The sequence below is a fragment of the Delphinus delphis genome, chromosome 3 (assembly GCF_949987515.2).
Source record: "Delphinus delphis chromosome 3, mDelDel1.2, whole genome shotgun sequence".
NCBI classification, from domain to species: Eukaryota; Metazoa; Chordata; class Mammalia; order Artiodactyla; family Delphinidae; genus Delphinus; species Delphinus delphis.
Genome location: NC_082685.1, coordinates 28,923,308 through 28,945,231, shown reverse-complemented (window position 1 = coordinate 28,945,231; position 21,924 = coordinate 28,923,308). Strand labels below are relative to the sequence as shown.

The following is a 21,924-nucleotide window of genomic DNA, read 5'->3' as shown; positions in this document are numbered from 1 at the left end:
AGCACTTTACATGGATTATCTCTTTTAATCCCTGCAACACCCTATGAGATTGGAATTTCTAAGTTTCACAGAGAAGGAAACTCCTAACAAGGTTAAGTAACACACCTGTGGTTGTAGACGAAGCAGAAAGTGGGTTTCAGCCCAGCATCAATTCCGCAGCCTTTGTGGGTAGCAACTACCCTGCCTCCCCATTAGCCGTGAAGCCCACCACCGTCTTCCCTGGATTACTTCCTTCTCCAGCCTCCCCGGCCTACACCCCGTCGTCTCAGTCTCTCCCTTCTCCCACCCCCTTGGTCTTTCACATCTGTACAGCTGACCTAGCATCTTATTAACTATCCCTGCATCCTCTCATTGCCTGGGGTTCACAGTCTAAGGTAGCAGAACCGCCATACATACTGTCACAGGGATGGGCCACTCCCTGCTGTCAGTGTAAGCCTCGTCTGCCTGGCCAGACCCTCTGCTCTCGAAGGCAGAAACAAGGCTTATTCAAGTGTCTTAGCCCTCATCGTGTCTGGCGTGGGACCAGTCTGTTGTGTCCATGCAGTAAATTCTTCCTTTTTTTTTTTAAAGCCTGATTGAGTTTATTTTTTAATTTTTATTTATAAATTTATTTATTTATTTATTTTTGGCTGCGTTGGGTCTTCATTGCAGTGCGCGGGCTTCTCATTGTCGTGGCTTCTCTTGTTACACAAAGCATGGGCTCTAGGCGCGCGGGCTTCAGTAGTTGTGATGCACGGGCTTAGTTGCTCCACGGCAAGTGGGATCTTCCCAGACCAGGGCTTGAACCTGTGTCCCCTGCATTGGCAGGCAGATTCTTAACCATCGCGCCACCAGGGAAGCCCATGCAATAAATTCTGTTGCTTGGAGGACTGATTGAAAGGAGGGAGAAAGGAGTTGAGGAGAGGGTGAGTCAGAGAGCCTCTCTGGGTCACCTTCTGCAGTTCGGCACTGGGGTGGCGCTCAAAGTCTTAACAGGGACCCCAGAGCCCCAAAAGCCCAGCCTCTGCCCACTCCACCTCCAGTCCGTCACTCATAACGTGAAGATATGGGGCTTTCTTTTCTGTTCCTCACACCATCATCCCTACCCAAAGCCTTTGTACTGGCTGTTCCTGTTGCTTCCCACCATCTGGTCTCCCCTCCAAGATCACCTCCTCCGAGAAGCTTCCCTTGCTTCCCTTGACTGCCCTGCCCCACCCCACCCTTACACGTAATCCCACTACCCTGTTGTACGTTTCTGAATACCATGAGTCTCTGAAACGATCCTGTGGATTCATTTTCTGGTTGGGGTGTCTCCCTGACGGGAGCGTAGGGCAAGGTCCTGTCTGTCTTGTCCACTTCTGTAGCTGGGTGTTCGCTCCGATTCGGCTGTGGTTCATGTGCTCAGCCGTCCTCACCAACTATGAGATGATTTGGAAATCCATGATTGATTTTCTTTTCATCCCCAGATTCGTTTAAGGAATGAATGAAGGTGTTTGCACCAAACCGAATTAAAGGGAGGAAGAAGAATTGCAAAGATGGCACTTTCTTCCGGCCATCCCAGCCTTGCAGGTGTGGGCTGCTTAGCACTGGGGCTCTGCCGAGGTCCGGTGGTGGCGTGTCCTCAGGAGTTGTGTAATCCTGAGCTATGGGAACTATGCGTGTGAAACACCCCGGGGCGGGAAGAACCGGCCTGGCCATTGTGCCTGGGCTGGGAGGAGAGGTTCGGCTGAAAGTTTGGACAGTTCTTGGCATGCAGTCTGCAGGGCCCTTTAGAAAGCCATCCCGCCCAGTTGGCCCTCGGAGAGAGCACGGTCTGGGGGGGCCAGCATCCCGCTGGACAGCGATAAAGAGGTTACTGTGGGAAGCGTTCAGATTGCTCGGGAAGCACTAGGAACATGAAAGATATGTAATGCGTTCTTCAGTCCCAAGAGAATCACCACCCAGTGTTAGACTTGGCAAAAGGCTTTCTGCTCCTTCTCTGAGCTGCCTCCTTAGAAAAGATGCGCTGTCTGAATACTGAATGCCAGCCGTGGCGATGTGGAGCTGGAAAGAGGACGAGGGGCCTGCGTTCCTGGACAGGTGATCCCACAGAACCCTACCTGTCTCCAAGGCAACACATCCGGGCCCCTTTTTTTCCAAGAGAGCCTGTTGTGAAACATTCAGGAATGTTTGTGTTCCTTCAGAGATTTGTAATTAAGAAGAGGCAGAGCTAGTTCTCTTTTGGCGCTCTTCCCTCCTTCCCTCTCACCCCTCCGGCATTTGGGTCATTTGATTTCGCGATCTGGATTTTCAGCAGCCCAGGACTTGGAGGCTGGAGGAAGGGACTGTACCGGGCTGGACTGGGGTGAATCGCTTCAACAGGGGCTGGGGGCTGGGAGTTGCAGGCAGGCCCCCAAGTCCTGGCCACATCTGAAAGCAGACATCTCTTCCCAGCTCACATTCTTGGCACTTGCCCAAGGGGAAGCACTGCAGGCCAGAGAAGCACCCACAGTTTCCCAGGGGAGACTGGTTTAAACGGACAGTTCCTCTCTCTGGGAAGAGGAGTGTGTGCACATGTATATATATGTGTGTGTGTGTGTGTGTGTGTGTTTAAATCCTTGTGCAGCTAAAAACGCTTCTCTTCATCCTTATTCTCTGAATGACACGTCTCTGCACACTGAATAATTCATCTCCCTCTTGGCATTTGTTCCAGAGAGAATCTCGCTGTCCAGATTTCTTGTAAGTTGCATAGTCTTCCAATAGAAGCTTTTCTCTTTCCCATGGAAGAGCTCTGGGAGTCTGGATATCAGCCCTCTGGGTTTTTTTTCCATGATCGCTTTGAAGGGAAGCCTGAATATCAAACCCAAAGCCTTCCTTTCTCCTCTTGCCCCGCTCTGTCTCACATTGGGTCCTCTGGATTCCCTCTTCTTTATCCCTGTGGGGCACGATGTCTGTGTTCACCGCAGGCAGGAATCAGCATCTCAGCCCCGGTAGGATATCCAATGTCGGGTACATTACTGATACTTGTATCTTAACATTTACTTCAGGTCTGGCTTCTTGATGTCCAAGGCTGGAACAATCAGTGGAGTTAATGGTTTTCTGGAAAAGTGATGCATTTTGGGTGTTTTAGACCTGCCGCTTCTCCCTCAGTCCCCATCCTCACACACAGAGCTCAGTGAATCCCTTGTCGTGGTAACTGTGAAACAGCTGTCTTTTCGTGAAGCAGTTGTGCATTATCCCAGTGTATTGAGTAGCTTTGCACCAAGATATAGAAAGAATACTGAAGTTGCAAATAGGACGCAGCTTGGGTACCTTCTGCCTGCTTCAGATTTCCCCCCTGCCCGGCTTCATCATCTGTATCTTGGGCATAGCTTCCTTTGTGTTCCAGATTGTTCTGAGACTCCCTTGGTCTTGTCAGTTTTTATTAGCAAAGCTCAGGTTCTGTAGTCAGGCAATGGGGCTTCAGGTTATACCTCTGGTGTTTGCCAACTCTGTGGCGTTGGGTGTGTTTTCTCACTGGTAAAATAGAGGAAGAGTGCCTGTGGCCCAGAGAAGGAACATGATATGTACGTAACTTGTTTTCTAGGCCCAGATTTAGCCATTATTAAATATTTTAATTCCAGCTGATAACAGGAATATTACAGAGAAACTAGTTAAAAAAATGATTAGAAAGCAAAAAGTTAAATTATGTTAAAATCCCTATACCAAGATAGCATTTTAATGTATATCTTTCCAGTTCCTCTTCTATAAACATATACACATTTTAGGCAAAATGTCATATACTGTAACAGTATCCTGTAGCTTTTTTTCCTTAATAGATCTTTATTGGAGTATAATTGCTTCACAATAACTGTGTTAGTTTCTGTTGCACAACAAAGTGAATCAGCCATACGCATACACATGTCCCCATATCCCCTCCCTCTTGAGCCTCCCTCCCACCCTCCCTATCCCACCCCTCTAGGTGGTCACAGAGCACCAAGCTGATCTCCCTGTGCTATGCGGCTGTTTCCCACCAGCTATCTATTTTACATTCGGTAGTGTATGTATGTCGATGCTACTCTCACTTAGCCCTGGCTTCGCCCTCCTACCCCATGTCCTCAAGTCCATTCTCTATGTCTACCTCTTTATTCCTGCCCTGCAACTAGGTTCATCAGTACCTTTTTTTTTTTTTTTTTTTTTTAGATTCCATATATATGCGTTAGCATATAGTATTTGTTTTTCTTTTTCTGACTTAACTTCACTCTGTATGACAGACTCTAGGTCCATCCACCTCACTACAAATAACTCAATTTCGTTTCTTTTTACAGCTGATATTCCATTGTATATATCTTGTTCAACAATGTTGCTTTTCCTCATAGTGTGTTAAGAGCATCCTTCCATGTTGGCAAAATATAGAACACACCATTATTTTTTGTTCTTAGGTATTCATTATTGTATTCACCCATTCCACAAATATTTATTGAGCACCGATCATGGGGCTTCTGTTGCTTAGATGCACCATTGATGAAATCATTTAATTCGTCCCCAGGGAAGAATTTTGAAAGGTAATGATCCACACAGGGATTCAGGGAGCTGTGGAGAGGAGATGAATCTTTATCTTCTTGATTTTCTACGTTGCAAAGTGTAACTAACAATATTCCCATCTCCCCAGCCAGGCTGGCAGGTGGGGCTTCTCAGGGCTGAGCCCAGGGAGAGGAATGAGTCAGAAACAAAGGTCTGACTGTGGTTGGCTCAGGCATTCCTGTTCCCTCCCAGATTTATCTGTCCTCACTAATAGAGCCATGGAGGAGTATGCCTCTGTATATAGTTTTCCTTCAGAGGCATTTTCAAAGCTGTGTTAGATGAAATGATGTTGGATGAGATTTGGCCATTGGTCACTGGTCTTCATTCTCCATAAGGAAGTGGGAACAAATCATTTACAGTAGTTTGAGGAAGAGGAGGAGGTACTGAGGGACATGGTCTTTTGTTTCTGAAGTCTGGGCGGGGCTTGGGGTGGAGCGGTGGAGTGGACTGAAGACAGCTTTGCAGAAACTTTATCCAGGTTGGCAAAGGTGCTCCTGAATGAAGTGCCTTCTGACCCGAGGAAATCACCTGTGTCTTCCCCACCTCTTCCTTCTTTTACTCCACGACGGTGCCTTGTAATTTTGCGAGGGGCTCCGGAGATGCATTGAAGATGTCAACTTTCAAGAGAACCTTTCGGCTCACAGCAGGGGCTCTGAGGACAGAGTACCTTGCTTGAAATCCCAGCTTTGTCATTGTTATGGACATCGAGAATGTTATTTAATCTTTCTTAGTCTCCGTTTCCCCTTCTGGGAAGCAGAGAAGAATGTTCTTTGAGCGTTCATTTGCACCAGCCTCTGCACTAAATGTTTTTACAAACATGACTTGATTTGACTTGACAACCTGGAGAGTTATTATTATCCCCACATTTCAGATAAAAATACTGAGGCTCAGAGAGCGACAGTAAGTTGCCACACTCGCACAGCTGGTAAGTGATGCTTATTGAATCCTTACTGGATAGGGCTTAGTCTGTTGCATATCATATACGCCTCTGCCCTCATCCTTTGTCTCCCACAACACAGCAGTAAATTACTGACCAACAGAAGCTTTGGGGCTATCCATTCCTTCAGTCAATAGATACTTTTCTTAGCCTACCAGACCCTGGATATATAGTGGTCCATGAACACACCAGGTCAATCCACCAGGGGCTCTTTCAGTGTTTCTTTTTCCCCCACATACTTTGCTTTAAGCTTGATTTGGAGTGGGTTTAAGAGGGAAGGGGATTGCACAAGATGGGAGAGTCATTTCGTATGGCTTGGAGGGAAGTTCTTGATCAGGAATCCTAGACCCCGTCTCACTCATCTTTCCTCCTGTCCCGTGGTACATCAGTTTGCCAATCTGTCTAAAGAGTGTTGAAGCAGAGCCTTCCGGGCTTCAACTGGGAGGGGATTGGGAGCAGACAGGAGAGGGGGAGTATTAGAATATGTATTTTAGGCAGATACAGCTATGGGGAAAACCCAAAGGGGCCGTCTGGGAGCACCGTTCAGGCGGACTTTTGTGTACCTGGATTCCCGGCTCCCTGCACGCTGGCTAAAGTGCTTGACCAAGGGTTTATGGTGTTTTCCAGCCTTGAAAAACCTGTGTGTGTTTAGCTGGGTGATTTGTCTGTCTGTCCATCTGACTTAGCCACCAAGACTGGGTGATGACCACCACCTCACTCCCCACAATATGGTGACTTAGAGGGTGGTTATCGCTAAAAGATCAGTTTGGCCTGGATTTTGCAGGGAAGGACAGCAGTGGGTACAGGCATTTGGGAATCGGCCCAGGAAGCAAAGAAATACGGCCAAACTCACAAGGAGGGAACATCTGCTATTCTAGATGCTGCAGTTAGCTAGCTTTCCAGAGGGGAAGTAGGTAGGACGGGCATGGGCTAGAGCCGGGGGGATGGCTGGGGCTGTGGTGGACAAGTGAACTGCAGGAGGAGCAGCCAGAGAGGGCTGGAGTTCGAGTCCGGAAGTAAGACTTGACCCTCGAGCCCTTTCCTGTGACCCCCCCCCCTCACTTAGAGGTGCAGGAACAGAGGCCCAGAGAAAGCAGGTGACTTGCTCAAATCACTGCCCAGTTTGTGGCAAAGTTGGGAGCCGAGCACATTCCCCGCCTCCCTCCCAGGTGCTCCCATCCCGCTGCTCCAGTTATGCGTTCATCTTCCCCGGGGACAGCAGAGCTGGTGTCACAGTGCAAAGCTTCTAGATCTGGTGGGCCAGCGCAGAGGAGCAGGGAGGTTGAGAGCACCTACGTGGTGCGGGGTGTTGGGGACGGTAGGCTGATGGAGTCTGTTTCTCTTCTCCCTTGCCAGGTACACCAAACCGCTCACCTTTGCTGACTGCATTAGTGATGAGTTGCCGCTGGGATGGGAAGAGGCGTACGACCCACAGGTTGGAGATTACTTCATAGACCACAACACCAGTAAGTTCCTGGCCGTCCTCCCTTCCCATCCCCTCTGCCCATCCCTCTGCCTCCTGCCCAGCCCCCCAAGTCTGGAAGAGCTACCAGCAGGGACTCATGAAGCCAGATTGTGTTTTGTTTCACGTAGAGTTAGACAGAGATGTCAGTGTAGATATAGATAGATAATGTATGCTCATATATAAATAACAGTTCAGAAGGATTTTAAATAGAATCGAAAACTCCACCTCTCACAACCCATCTCCCCGCTTTTACAGAGGCAACCACTGCTATCAATTTCTTGTGTATCACTCCAGAAATTTCCCAGTCATGCGTGTTTATGTGTCTATGTACATAGATTCTTTTTTTTCTTTTTTACCTATATTGATTTCCATGCATACAGATTTTTTTCATATAAGGTAGATGTGTCCTTGCCATTGCCAGACCATTTTGGAGCAGTCACTGCCCCCAAAGCAGGTCCCCAGCAGCCAGCATGCACACGTATGTGTCTGTCATGGAGTGGGCTGAGCGTATGTACCTCTAGCCCATCACACCGTTCAGCCCACCCTCACATCGTATCTGTGCTCCAGGTATCCTGACCCAGAGTGAAGATTCTTAGTGTCTTTGTCTCTCTGCCTATGATGGAGGCATAGGTTGATACGGGCAGAAGCATGTTGTCTGACAGGTGGAAGAACCCAGGTCGAGGTACCCCAGCTGGGGAGAGTTGATGTGTATTTGGGCCTCATCCGTCACGCACCTTCTCGGCCAAGACTATTCCTGTCCTCGGAAATTCGCTGCCCCATTTGTTCATGTGTACAGAGGAAAGAGGATGTCTCTGTCTCGCTCTCCACCTTCTGAACTGTGGGATTCCTTTTCGTCCTTTCAGGCAAGAGGAAAATGGGATGCAAAGGCATGTTTCTGAAGGTTGAGATTAGGGCACCAGATCCCAGTGGTCCCTGTTTCCTGAGTGTGTACTCTGCGCTGTGTGCTGGGAGAGGAACTGGAGAGACACCACTCATTCAAGCATCCCAGCTTCCCTGTGGCATGCTAGGGTGATTATCCCCACCTTATAAATGGGACTCAGAGGTAGAAATCGACTGCTCAACGCTCAGAGTCAAAACATGGCAGAGCTGGGATTTGAACTGGTGCTGGGAGTGGAGTCGGGCTTCTCCATCCACCTCCTCCTCTGGGTTTCAGTAGCACCTGGTCATACCTCTGCTGTGCCCCTCACGCTCTGTAGTATAACCATTCACCTACTGAGACTAGCTCTTCTAGAGCAGGACAGTGTCTAATTCATCTGTCTAGTCCCAGGCCTTTGCCTGGTAAGGCACTTAGTAGGTGTGCACTTGACCTTTGCTACATAGAAAAGGGCATACGTGCATGAACGCACGACCAAGTGGGTGAATGAGCAGACTGTTGTTGGCACCAAAGCATAGGAGAGTTTCTGAGAGACAGCTAATGGCATTAATTGCATTGTTGGTGGTAGCCGAGGTTTTTATTAGCATTCATGATTGCATACGGGATAATGAGAAGTAAATATGCCTAATTGAGTATGTATGGGGAATGAGGTTAATGCTTGGAGGGCTGCACGGTATGCTGGGTTAAACACTGATGTACAGGACCCCTAATCAGTCCTTTCCTGTTTGTAATTGCTGAATGCATCCCCCTCATTAAAATCTGATGGTGGGAGTGAGATTTTCAGGTGCTTCTGGGAGTTGTTGGAGAGATAGAAGGACGGAGTATCACGCAGTGGCAGAGTTTATTCTGGAGGGGATGATGGCAGAAGTGGGGGTATGTGTTGGGAGGTGAGTAAATGAGAATCACAGTAGGAAGAATTCTCTCTGCTAGTTTTACCAGCTATCGGGCTACTGGTTTTCTTTTGGCTGGAAGGTGCTCTCATTGGACGGAGGGTACCACCTCCGCAGACGGAGCCGGTGATACAGATGTGGTATGTGTGTGACCATCGAGGCCCAAACACTCAGAGCTGTGGGCTCAGACAAATCCTCTGTGTGTCCACTGACCGAAATTACTCTCTTAAGAGTTCTAGACACAATAGAATTGAGCAACCAATTAAATCCACCATCCAGCGTTCATTCATTCAGCAAATATTTATTGACCTCCTACGGTGTTCTAGGCACTGTTCTGGGAGCGTGGGGTACGTGAGAGTTCAAAATGGCAATGATCCTTATCCTTACAGAGCTTTCATCTTGGCAGGAGAAACAGAAAATAAACAGAATAAGTAAGCAGATTATGTAGTATATTAGACAATGATCAGTGTTACGGGAAAAGGGGAAGCAGAGCATGGGGCTGAGGTGTGCTGGGGTGCCTTTGTGGGTGGTGGGCAGGGACAGTGGTAAAGGTCTTCAGGAAGAAGACCTTGTCGAGAAAATGAGATTTGAGCTAAGACTTGAAGGAGGTGGGGAGAGTGTTTCAAGTAGAGAGAGCTGATCGAACAAAAACTCCACCGCGTGATCACATTTAGCTTGCTTGAGGGATGGCAAGGACGCAGGTGTGCATATAGCAGAATTTGTGAGGAAGCGGGGAGAAGGGTATCAGGCCAGCAGGGTGTGGGCAGTGGTCCACCTGAAGGGTTCAGGCTTTTATTCAACACGGTGGGAGCCATTGGAAAATTTTAAGCAAATGAGTGGCGTGACATGTTTTATGTCTTAAAAGGGTCACTCTGGCTGCTTTGCTGAGAATAGACCTTAGTGGAATAGGGGCAGAAGCAGGGAGACTTGTAAGAGATGATTGCAATAGTCCAGGTGACAAAGGACCGTGCCCCAGACCAAGGCCGTAGTGGTAGAGGTGGTGAAAAGTGGCCTGAAGCTGGAGGTATTTTCAAGATAGAGCCAGCAAGCCTTCCTGATAGATTGCACATGGGGTGTGAAAGAACGGGATAAATGAGCCTCTCTGGGCCTGAGCAGCTGGCAGGATGGAGTTGCCATTTATTGGATGGAGAAAACTGCAGGAGGAGTGGGTTTAGGAAGGAGGACCAAGGGTTCATTGGGATGTGTCGCATCTTCCATACCTGTTATACACCTGAGAGAAGATGTCGCTGGTCAGTTTGATGTAGGAATATGGTGTTTGGAAAAGAGATCTGGGCTGAAGATGTGTATATGGGAGTTGTTGGCATATAGAGAGTATTAAAGACATGAAACTGGATGGGATCACCAAAGGAATAAGTCAAGACAGAGAGAAGACAATCAAAGAATGAGCCATGGGGTCCTCAGACAGGAGAAGGTACAGAGAAGAGGAAAACCAGTCATGATTCTGGGGAGTGATCGGAAAGGTGGGAAGGAAAGCGAGAGCGTCTTGGCAGCCATGTGAAGGAGGCATACCGAGGAGAGAGATGTCAACCCCGTCAAATGCTTCTGACAGATCAAGTACGAAGAGGACTGAGAATTGACCAATAGATTTAGCAAACCCCTGTGACGCTGGTGACCCTGACTTGGAGGGCAGCTTTGGACAAGGACTGGGGGCAAAAGCCTGACTAGAGTGAGTCTAAAAAACAACGGAGGGGAGGCATTGGAAACAGCAAATATGGACAAGTCTTTCCAAGATATAACCTTCTTTCATTATTTCATTTATCCGTATTCAGTTTTCCCACTGCCGTGTACATCCATCATGATTAGATGGTTTTAATCAGTAATCAAGTTGTGTGTTCTGCTGTTTTCTCTTCATACTATGTCATGAATATTTGAGAGATGCTACCTAGTCTTCATATTTATCATTTTTAATGTATCAAATAGGTGTATTGATACATTTTAACACATAATGAGTGTACCATAATACCCCCCATTGCTGACCTTGTGGGTCCTTTCCATTTGTTTGTTATAAATAAATAACACTAGGGAAGAATCTTTATGCATATTGCTTTTTTCTTCTGTGATACTTTCCTGGAGTTGTATTTCCAAACGTAGGATCGCTAAGTGAAAGATTATGAACACTTGTGAGACCTGTGGTACCTCTTCCTAGTTTGATAAGTATTTCTAAAAGATCGTATCAATCTGTATTGCCACAGCAATAAGGGTACTATTTTTCTCATACCTTCATCAGTCAGTATGGGGCTAGTTACTTTTCGATAAATTCATCACAGGTTTAAACTGTTACTTCGTTGTTTTTCGTTTGCATTCATTTCCATACTAACAAGGATGGACGTTCTCCAGATGTTCAGCTGTTTTTAAGACAATTGTCGTTCAAGCCGTTAGAGCATTCAATAGTGTTAGTCACGTGGGTACGCGTGTGGTGCGCGTAGAAAGCAGGCGTGTGATGGGTAGAGGCGGTGGGGTGAGGGATGTGTGAAGTGCGGTGAACGTGTGAGCTGTATGGAGCGTGAGTGTGGAGTGTGTTTGTAGGTAGAGGTCTGGAGCCTGGGGGAGGCTGAAGAACTGGGTCTCAATGATGGCTGCGCCCAATCGGCTAAATGTTTACTGGAAGTAGCTGCATTTTGGGGAGAGGGGGCATGCGGGGGAAGGGGATACAGGGATGATGTTGTATGTAGCTGAGTTCGTGACATGCTGAATGATTAAACTATGTCCATGTTTAGCTTTAATAAAAACAAGAACTCAAAAATAGTTGGCCAAGGACATCTCTGAGAACCTGCCCAGGTGTAAAGTTATCTATTCTGGTGAGGTGGACTTAAGGAAGTGGAGCGTCAGCAGAAGGGGCTGGGCTTGGGAGGACCCCTCAGAGTGTGACCAGTTCAGGATGAACAGCAGTTAGTACAGCTCGTTACAGCCACCTAGGGAGCTGTCCCCAAAGGACAGTCTTTTCAAGAGTTGTTAGTACAACTGGTATCCATGTGGAAAAAAATACATCTCCACTTCTACCCCCGCCTCACACCATATGTAAAAATAAATTCAGAACGGACCACAGACCTCAACATAAAAGCTAAGACTATGGGCTTCCCTGGTGGCATAGTGGTTGAGAGTCTGCCTGCCGATGCATGGGACACGGGTTCGTGCCCCGGTCCGGGAAGATCCCACATGCAGCAGAGCGGCTGGGCCCGTGAGCCATGGCCGCTGAGCCTGCACGTCCGGAGCCTGTTGCTCCGCAACGGGAGAGGCCACAACAGTGAGAGGCCCGTGTACCGCCAAAAAAAAAAAAAAAAAAAAAAAAAAAGCTAAGACTAGAACACTTCGAGAAGGAGACTAAGGAGAAAATCTGCAAGATTTTAGGGTAGGCAAAGGTTTTTTGGACAAGGCACAGAAAGCACTAAGCATACAAGAAAAAAGTAATAATTGGGCTTCATTGAATTAAAACTTCTGCTCTTCAAAAGACCATTAAGAAACTGAAAAAGCAAGCTACATATAAGGAGACAATATTTGCAATACATATATCTGACAGCAGATCCGTATCAAGAATATAAAAAGAACCCTTACACCTTAATAGTAAGAAGCCCAACAACGCAATAAAAAGTATGAGCAAAAGATTTAAATAGACACTTCACTAAAGAAGACATACAAGTGGCCAAGAAACACATAAAAATATGCTTTACATAATCAGTCATTAGGGAAATAGGAATTAAATCTACAATGAGGTACGACTATACACCCACTGTAATGACTAAAATGAAAAGGATTGACAGTACCAGTGGTTGGTGAGGAGGTGGAGGAACTGGAACTCTAATTCACTACTAGTGAGGATGTAGATCAGAACAACCATTTTGGAAAACAGTTTTTTAGTTTCTTATAAAATTCAACATATAATTAACACACAAGCCAACAGTTCCACCCCTAGATAGTTTTACCTAAGCAAAATGCAGACATTGCAAAGACTTGTGCATGCATGTTCATTACAGCCTTATTCATAATAATCTCAAACAGCAACCCAAAAGTTTATCAAAAAGTGAGTTATGCTGTGTTCATGCAATAGACTGTTATTCCACAAAAACAAAAAATGGACGACTGATACAACCTAAATGAGTCTCAAAAGCCTTATGCCAAGTGAAGGAGGTGAGATCCAAAGAGCACATACTGCTTGATTCCATTGTCATGAAGTTCTAAGACAGAACCGGAGGGAGGAAGTGGGTGGAAGTGACTGACACAGGACTGCAGGGTAAAGGAACCATTTACACATTGATAACAAGCGGTAGTTTATGGTGTATGCGTTTGTCAAAACATATCCAAGTCTACACTTTAGATGATTGCGCTTCATTGTATTTAAATTACGCCTTAATAAAGGTGATTTAAACAGTGTATTGATGCCCCCTTTAATACTGCAGACCAATTAAATGGAAATCTCTGGGGTAATTTCCAACAGGCAACCAGGTTGAAACCAGTGTTCTGGTGTGGGGTTGTGGGTTGTGTTTGTCTGCCTGTGCATCCATCTATCCGTGTTGGTTTGTGCTACAGAAGAAAGCCTGGGTCATCAAAAATGGTAGCCAAGCCAGCCTTCAATTAAGCCTCTCACGTGCTTTTATACTCCAAGGAGCGTGGCCTCCAAAGGGAGGGCGCCACTCTCAGATTAAACCCAGAGCACCATGGGGAGGATCCATCCAGGGGTGCCCCAGGGCAGTTGTCAGGGACCCAGCATTTCACCTAGCCCTCTGGCAGGTGATTCTATCTGGAGCCCAGCATCGCACCTGCCAGCCTTGCCTGCCATCTTCAGTGACTGCTCAGCGCACCTGTGTTGTCACCTCTTAGCAGGTGATATGTTGAAATTGTTTGGGGAGCTTTGCGGGTCACCATTGCCTCCTTCCCACCCCCAGAGATCCTGATTTAATTGGTCCAGGGGTGGGGTCTGAGCATCGGGATTTAAAAAATTTCCCCCAGTGATTCTACTATGCAAACAGGCGTTCTTGGACATGGGCTGCACAGCAGTTACCTGACGAAGCTTAAAACTGCCAATGCCTGGGCCCTACGCTTGGAAACTCTGATGTTAAGTGTTCTGGGGGCAGAATTCAGGCTTTTGTTTTTATTTTTGTTTTTTGAAGCTCCATAGCTAATTATAATATGCTGAGTGGACCCAGTGTACTGGATGAAGTACCAACCTTTTTTTTTTGTTTGTTTTTTAAAGCAATTTTGCTGAGAGTCTGGGGGAAAAGGCAGTCTCATAAGACTGTCTGTGAGGATAAAAATTGGTACAACCTTTGGGACGATAATTTGCTAGTGTCTGTTAAAATTTAAGATGTGTATACCCACTGACCCAGTAGTTCCTCTTTTAAGGAATTCCTCTTTTTACACTACAGAATTAATAATAGCACACGTTCATAGAAGTATGCTTTTAAGAATCCTCACTACAGCATTGGTTGTGGTAGCAAAAGAACTGAAAACAATCCGGATGTTTCCTGGTAGTGGTCTGGGAGACCACTCAAGCCCTATCATAAATAAATCTTAGCACCATACCATGGAGTACTATGCAACCATTTAAATGATTGAGGTAAGTAAAAAGTAAAAATGAATAAGTAAAAACAGTGGTACAAATGAAAAAAAAGGATAAATTAAAAATTGAGGTAAATCTTTATGTACCTACAAGGGAAAATGAACATGATATATCATTTGGAGATGAAAGCAAATTGCAGACCAATATACATGACATGGGCCACTTTACATTAAAAATAAATTTGTGTGTGTAGCTATGTATGTATAAACAGGTTTGTATATAATCATAGGGCAATATCTGTTAGTGTGTGAGACTCCTAACGGCAGTTACCTCTAGGAGGTAGGATTGGAGAGATTTAAACTCTCATTTCTTACTTTACGAATGTGCAATGGTGGAATTGTGAGATTTTTCTTTTTTTGTATTTTTCAATATTTTTCCCCAAAATGTAAATTTTTAAAAATATGACAAACTTTAAAAAACATCTTCACCCTGGCCATGTTTCTTTTCTTTTCTGTGGCCTGTGTCAGCCAGAAATGCGGGACCCCTGAGGGGAACCCAGGAGTCCCTAACCCTGAGGGAAGCCACATCTGCTGATGGGAAATGGGACCCCACAGTCTTTCAGCCCAGCTTTGTAAATTCTCTCCTCCCGCTTTTTTTCTTCTCTTGCAAGTGTTCCTCCATCTTACTTGGTTGAAGAGTTGCAAAGCTTTCTTTGTGGGAAGCAATTTTTTGGCCCCTGCTGGCCATCTTCACACCTTGTTTTCTTTCCCAGAAAAAGGGAGGAGGAGAGCTTGAAGAATTGAATAGTTTTGGCTTTACTCTCACCATCATTTGTTTACTTTACCTGGGTGTAAGTACACTACAGCTTCCTGGGAAGCAGTGAGGCAGGGCCCATTATCCTCTTTTATAATTAGAAAAGTAGACTCAGAGAGGTCAAGCAGCCTGCCCATTGTAACACAGTGATTATTGGCAGGCATGAGAACGTGGCCCTGCTATCTCTTGGATTATTCTTCCCGTCTCTTCTTTCTTTCATTGGAAATACTCATTGGGGCCTATTCAGGAGGATTGAGAGCTAAAGGGACTGCAAAAGGAGGTACAAACTCAAAGCCCTCAGGAGCCACACACATGACATAAATGAATGAAGCAGATAAATTGTGGACCCACAGTGGCCAGAGCTTCTGAATGATCAAGAAAAACCAGACATCGGGATTTTAATGTATAAATCTCCTTGTTTTTACATACCAGTAATCAGTTCAAAATTAATAAAGTTCTTTGGGCTAAGCAAAACCTATCTACAGGCTGGATTCACCATATGGCTGTGATTAGACAATTTCCGGTGTGTTAGTTGCCCCTTACCCCACCCACCAACTGGGAAATGACTGAGGAGTTGACAGTCAACGGGCATTGGTACTTGGACATGGTTTTGACCTCTTTGACATCTGCTCAGCCGCCAGCTACCCTTTTTTAAAAAAATTTTTTGTCTTCTGACTTTTTCCCAAGTTATCACTATACATATTTATTGTACACATAATTTTAAAAAATAAAAAAAGAATGAAGAAAAGGCATCCTACCATCAAGACATATCTGCTGTTGATAATTTGTTAAGTTTCCTCCTAATCTTTTTGAGAATGTATATATGTATTTTGATAAATACAAAATTATTCATGCAGTTTTGCACCCAGTACTTCTACTCACTTTTATATCGTAAGCACCTTTCTGGTTTTTTTAAAATTTTTTTCGAAGACATTATTTTTAATGGCTGTTTTAGTGTATTATGTAAATATAGCATACTTATTTGAGCAGTTATTTCCTGTGTGACCTTGAGCAAGTCACTTAACCTCTTTATGTCTCAGTTTTCTCTTTTGTTTAATGGGGGTAATAAAAGAATCTTCCCTGTAGGGTTAATGTAAGGATTGGAGGAGTAAATAGATATAAAGTAATTAGAATAGTGCTTGGCATAGAGTAAACATTAAATAAGTGCTTGATGATTATTATGGTTTTGTACAAATGCATTTTTGCCTGAATTTATTGCTTTTTATAATAAATTACTACAGGAGAAATTATTGGACAAAGGGTATTAACGTTTTAAGGCTCTTGATTTTCATGGTCAGATAACCTTCTAGTAAGGCTGTTCTAATTTACATTTCCAACACAGTATTTCTTCATATCCTCTGAAATATCAGTTATTTTACTTTCCTTTACTCTTTGCCAAAACGAATGATCTTAAGCGTCTATAATGTTGTTGAGCCTCTCTGTCTAGATTAGACCTCATATCTGGCCCTTCCTCTGGCTGTTCCCAGACAGACTGACTTCAGGTTTGTAAACTGATCCTGGTTTGTGTGTGTGTGTTTGTTTGCTTAATCCAAAGGAAGAGTCTCTGTTGTTTAATAGGTAAGTTTAACCCATTCACATTTATTGTGATTTTCTACTTATTATGCTTTTTGTTTTCTGGTAGTAGATTCTACAGGCCACCAACTCAACAGACATTTGTGAGGTGCTAACCTAGGGTCTCTGGCGTCTGTTCTAGAAACCACTCAGATTGAGGATCCCCGGGTACAATGGCGGCGGGAGCAGGAGCACATGCTGAAGGATTACCTGGTGGTGGCCCAGGAGGCCCTGAGTGCACAAAAGGAGATCTACCAGGTGAAGCAGCAGCGCTTGGAGCTCGCGCAGCAGGAGTATCAACAGCTTCACGCCGTCTGGGAGCACAAGCTGGGCTCCCAGGTCAGCTGTGAGTACCTCCCCCGCCCCAGGACACCCACAAACACAGCTACAGGGAGGAGGGAGTGGCCACACTGAGTCTTGCCTCTGTTGCCTCTCAGCGTTTCTCAGATCTACCTATTTTCGTTCATCTCCACTCCTTGTCCAAACCACCACCCTCTCTACTGTTTTCCGGCTCCTACTTGTGCTTTGCAGTGATTCATCTACCATTTTCATTCCATTTCCGTTCATTCATTTGTCAGCTCAAAATGCCAGACTTATTACCTGTCTTCTTATTGAAAGCCCTTCGGTGGCTGGGGGCAGTGGGGAGTTCTTGGTTAATGGATAGTTTCAGTTTGGGAAGATGAAAAAGTTCTGGAGATGGATGGTGGTGAGGGCTGCACAACAGTACGAATGTCTTTAATGCCCCTGAGCTGTATATTTTAAAATGGTTAAAGTGGTAAGTTTTATGTTATGTGTATTTTGTCCCATTGCTCTTTCCATAGCCCACACAGTCACACGTGATCAGGCTCCTGCTGGCCACTCCCACCTCATCACAGGCTCTCATTCACTAGGCTCCAGATGCGCTGAGTACGTACATCGTGCTCCCCTCGCCTGCCCCGCACCTTTCCACCTTGGGGCTTTTGAATTGCTGCTCCCCTGCCTAGGAAGCTTTTCTATTGGTCTGTTTGCACAGCTGGCTCCTTCTCACCCTTCCAGTCTCTTCCTTCAGGTCATGTCCTCTGAGAGGTTTGCTTCTGACATCCCCATCCACAGACTCCCTTCCCCAGCATTAGCCTCTGTAATGGCTCTCTGTTTATTTTGTTCATAACACATATCACAGTACATCTGCTTATACGCTGCTGTCGGTATTTCTGAGTGGAGGAGATTTCCTGTCTCCCTGGTTTCTGCAGGAGGAGAAGAGGCATGGCAGGGTCCCCAGTCCTCATTCCCAGCATAGGGAGATGCCAGATCAGTAGCTTTCGAGGAGCCCGTTGACCTTTTCTGATGTGTTGAGGGTTTTTTTTTTTGGTAATTTACCACTTTTTTTTTAACTTTTTAGAAATTAAAAATTTTTTTAATATTTATTTTCTCTTATTTTTTATTTTTTTGGCTGCGTCAGCACGTGGGATCTTTGTTCAGGCATGCGGAATCTTTCATCATGGTGCACAGGCTTCTCTCTAGCAGTGGTGTGCGGGTTTTCTCTCTCTAGTTGTGACGTGCGGGCTCCAGAACGCAAGGGCTCTGTAGTTTGCGGCACGCAGGCTCTCTAGTTGAGGCGTGTGAGCTCAGTAGTTGCGGTGCATGGGCTTAGTTGCCCTGCGGCATGTGGGATCTTTGTTCCCCAACCAGGGATTGAACCCACGTCCCCTGCATTGGAAGGCTGGTTCTTTACCACTGGACCACCAGGGAAGTCCCTACCACTGTTTTTTTTTTTTTTTTTTGGTGGTACCCGGGCGTCTCACTCTTGTGGCTTCTCCCGTTGCGGAGCACAGGCTCCGGACACGCAGGCTCCGCAGCCATGGCTCACGGGCCCAGCCGCTCCACGGCATGTGGGATCTTCCCAGACTGGGGCACGAACCCGCGTCCCCCGCATCGGCAGGTGGACTCTCAACCACTGCGCCACCAGGGAAGCCCCCTACCACTCTTTTTAATAACTAATACTTTCCTATGTTTAATGAGTGCTTACTACATGCTAGCCTACAGTCTAAATATGTTATTTCAGTTAATTCTCATAACAGTTCTATGGTCAAGCACAGTTAATATCCTCCTGTAACAGATAAGGAATCTGCAGCCTAGAGAAGACCAATAACATGCCCAGGGTCTTACAGCTGCCAAGAGGTGATAAGTTGCAAACATATAAGTTCCTTCTGTCCCAACAACACCTGCATTGTGGGCCAAAGGGCCAGCATTAGGCCACAGTGTCAGGGTGTCCGTGGCTTGGCTGGGTCCTTAAACACTACCCCTGTCTTTGAGAAGTTTGGTCTGGGAGGAGGACTGTGAGTGGTTTATTCACTGTCCCAGCCCCGCCCCGTTCCTTGGCAATTCAAGAAAAAAAAAAACAACCTCAGATTATAGAAAAGAACTGGATTACACTCATTAGCTATTTCTAGGTCAAATAATGTCCTAGAGATCATCATGAGGGTTTTAGCACTTAATCTATCTTAGTCAGCTGGGGGCTGCCATAACAAAATACCACAGAGTGGGTGGCTTCAACACAGACATTTATTTTCCCACAGTTCTGGAGGCTGGAAGTCTGAGGTCAGGATGTCAGTATGGATGGGTTCTGGTGAGACCCCTCTTCCTGACTTCTCACTGTGTCTTCACGGGGCACAGAGAGAGAAAGAGAAACAGCAAGCTGCTGGTGTTTCTTCTTATAAGGTCACTAATCCCATCATGAGGGCCCCACCCTCATGACCTCATCTAACCCTAATTACCTCCCAAAGGCCCCTTCTCCAAATACCATCACATTAGGCATTAGGGCTTCAACATATGAATTTGGGGGGAACACAATTCAGTGTATAGAATTATTCTTACCAGAGCCCTGGAGGGAGATATTAATATTGCTCGTGAAACTCAGATTCAAAGAGGTAGAGGAGGGCTTCCCTGGTGGCGCAGTGGTTGAGAGTCCACCTGCCGATGCGGGGGACGCGGGTTCGTGCCCTGGTCCGGGAAGATCCCACATGCCGCGGAGCGGCTAGGCCTGTGAGCCATGGCCACTGAGCCTGCGCGTCCGGAGCCTGTGCTTCGCAACGGGAGAGGCCACAACAGTGAGAGGCCCACGTACCACAAAAAAAAAAAAAAAAAAAAAAAAAAAAGAGGGGAAACTGTTCTAGACTTAAAAAAAAAAAAAGCCTAATGCGGCATAAACCCAGTGAAGTGTTTGTACCTTGACTAGACCCTGGGTGGAGGGGAAAGCTGCCATAAAAGATATTCTCAGGCAATTGGAGAATTTTCTTAGTTATCATAACAATGTTGTAGCTATGTAGGAGAATGTTCTGTTATTTATTTATTTATTTATTTAATTTATTTATTTTCTGTATTTTTTTCTTGGCCACGTCGGGTCTTCATTGCGGTGCGTGGGCTTCTCTCTAGTTGTGGCACAAAGGGTTTTTTCTCTGTCTAGTTGTGGTGCGTGGGCTTCAGGGTGTGTGGGCTCTGTAGTTTGTGGCACGCAGGCTCTCTAGTTGAGGCCCGTGAGCTCAGTAGTTGTGGCATGCAGGCTTAGTTGCCCTGCGGCATGTGGGATCTTAGTTCCCTGACCAGGGATCAAACCCGCGTCCCCTGCATTGGAAGGCGGATCCTTTACCACTGGACCATCAGGGAAGTCCCAAGAGTGTCCTGTTTTTAAGACACATGTGTGGCATCATGTCTGCAGCTTAATTCCAAAAAAGTCCGGGGGGGAAAAATGAAAAAATTATGGTGTCAGTCTTAAATGAGCAGATCGATGATACATTGTTGGTTTTGAATATGGGATAGGTTTTCGTCTTTTGCCACCATTTTCCAGTAATCATTCTTTGAGGGCTTGCTATGAACCAGGCATCCTACTGAGAGAAAGAACTGGAGTGGAGGGAGGGATAGACAGAACATATGTGGGGAAATGTTCAACGTTGGTGGATCTAGGTGAAGGATCCATCAGTATTCATTACATTATGCTTTCAAATTTCCTGTAGACAGAAAGTTTCCAAAGTATAAAGGTAAGGTGGGGAAAAAAGAGTCAAGTGACAGGAATGAAGCATTCCTAGTGGGGGCTGTCCTGGGTGTTGTGGGATGTTTAACAGCATTCCTGGTCTCTCTACCCACTAGATGCCTGTAACATTCTCCACCCAGGGCTGTGATCACCAAAAACGTCTCCAGACACTGCCCTAGGGGGGCAAAATTGCCCCCGGCTGAAAACCACTGGTCTAGATAAACCACTTAGTGCAATTTCCTTAGAACATATTAATGGCTCAATAAATATTCTCTTGACAGGAAATACATTTTGAGAATGTCGACTCTGGAGCTGGACTGCTGGGGTTCAAATCCAGGATATGTAACTTCCTAACTAGCCGTGTAACTTTGCACAAGTGTTGCAGCTTCTCTCTGCCTCAAATTCTTCATCTATAAAATTGACATAATAATAGTATCACATTGAGGTGTTATGGGGCTTAATTTAGTTAAATACAAGGTATTTGGAATAGTAGTTGTCACATTCTTAAGCTCGCAATAAATAATAACAATATTTATATTTGATATATATATTTATATTTGATATTATTAATTCATTGGCATTTGAAACGACAAAGATTTTTAACTGATCCCTGGAACCAATAAGAATAAATACACGACAAAAAAAAAAAAGAATAAATACATGATTCGTGGTAGGAATTGATACAGTCCTATCATATGACTTCGGACGCTACTAAATACTCCATCAAGGTTCAAAAACACCATCATTTTGGTTTTTCTTTTTCTTTGGCCTCGCCACGCGGCATGTGGGATCTTAGTTCCCCGACCAGGGATCGAACCTGTGCCTCCTACATTGGAAGCTCGGGGTCTTAACCACTGGACCTCCAGGGAAGTCCCAAGACACCATCCTTTTGAATGTTAAAGAAGGAGTCATCTCGGATCACTAGTCCTAAGATGCAAACCAGTGAGGGATGGCCCAGTCCAAGCATCCCAGTGAAATAGGCATGACCCAAGGCTCCTCATGACTCTCTTTGGATTTTATAAGCCAGGTTTGCCTTCCAAGTCAAGCTCTCCAGCATGTTGATAGACCGGTGAGGTAACATGCCTCCCTCTAACTCAGATGATCTGTTGGGGCTTGTGAGAGTTTTGCCACCTTGCCTTGGCTGCTGTAGGGCTGTGGCTGCAGGTGGGGCCCTGCCCTGGGGATGGAGGCTTTGTTGTCATCTCTGGCGCAATCTCTAGCTCCGTGGGGAAGGAGAAGAGAACTCACATTTAATGTACACCTATTAAATTTCTGGAGGGCAATATGCCGGCACTCTACTTATGTTTAAA

General features: G+C 45.7%; 1 protein-coding gene across 2 annotated transcripts in view; it reads left to right on the top strand.

The window, feature by feature from the left end:
• The window catches only part of WWC1 (WW and C2 domain containing 1), a 153,004-nt gene that overhangs the window by 70,129 nt on the left and 60,951 nt on the right, over positions 1–21,924 (top strand). The window contains exons 2-3 of one of the 2 annotated variants that reach the window (XM_060008413.1): positions 6,815–6,924; positions 16,751–16,954. In XM_060008413.1, the coding sequence (XP_059864396.1) occupies positions 6,815–6,924; positions 16,751–16,954 (314 nt within the window). Of the gene's footprint in view, positions 1–6,814; positions 6,925–16,750; positions 16,955–21,924 lie in introns of those variants that run through there. The other variant, XM_060008414.1, reaches the window with a different exon arrangement.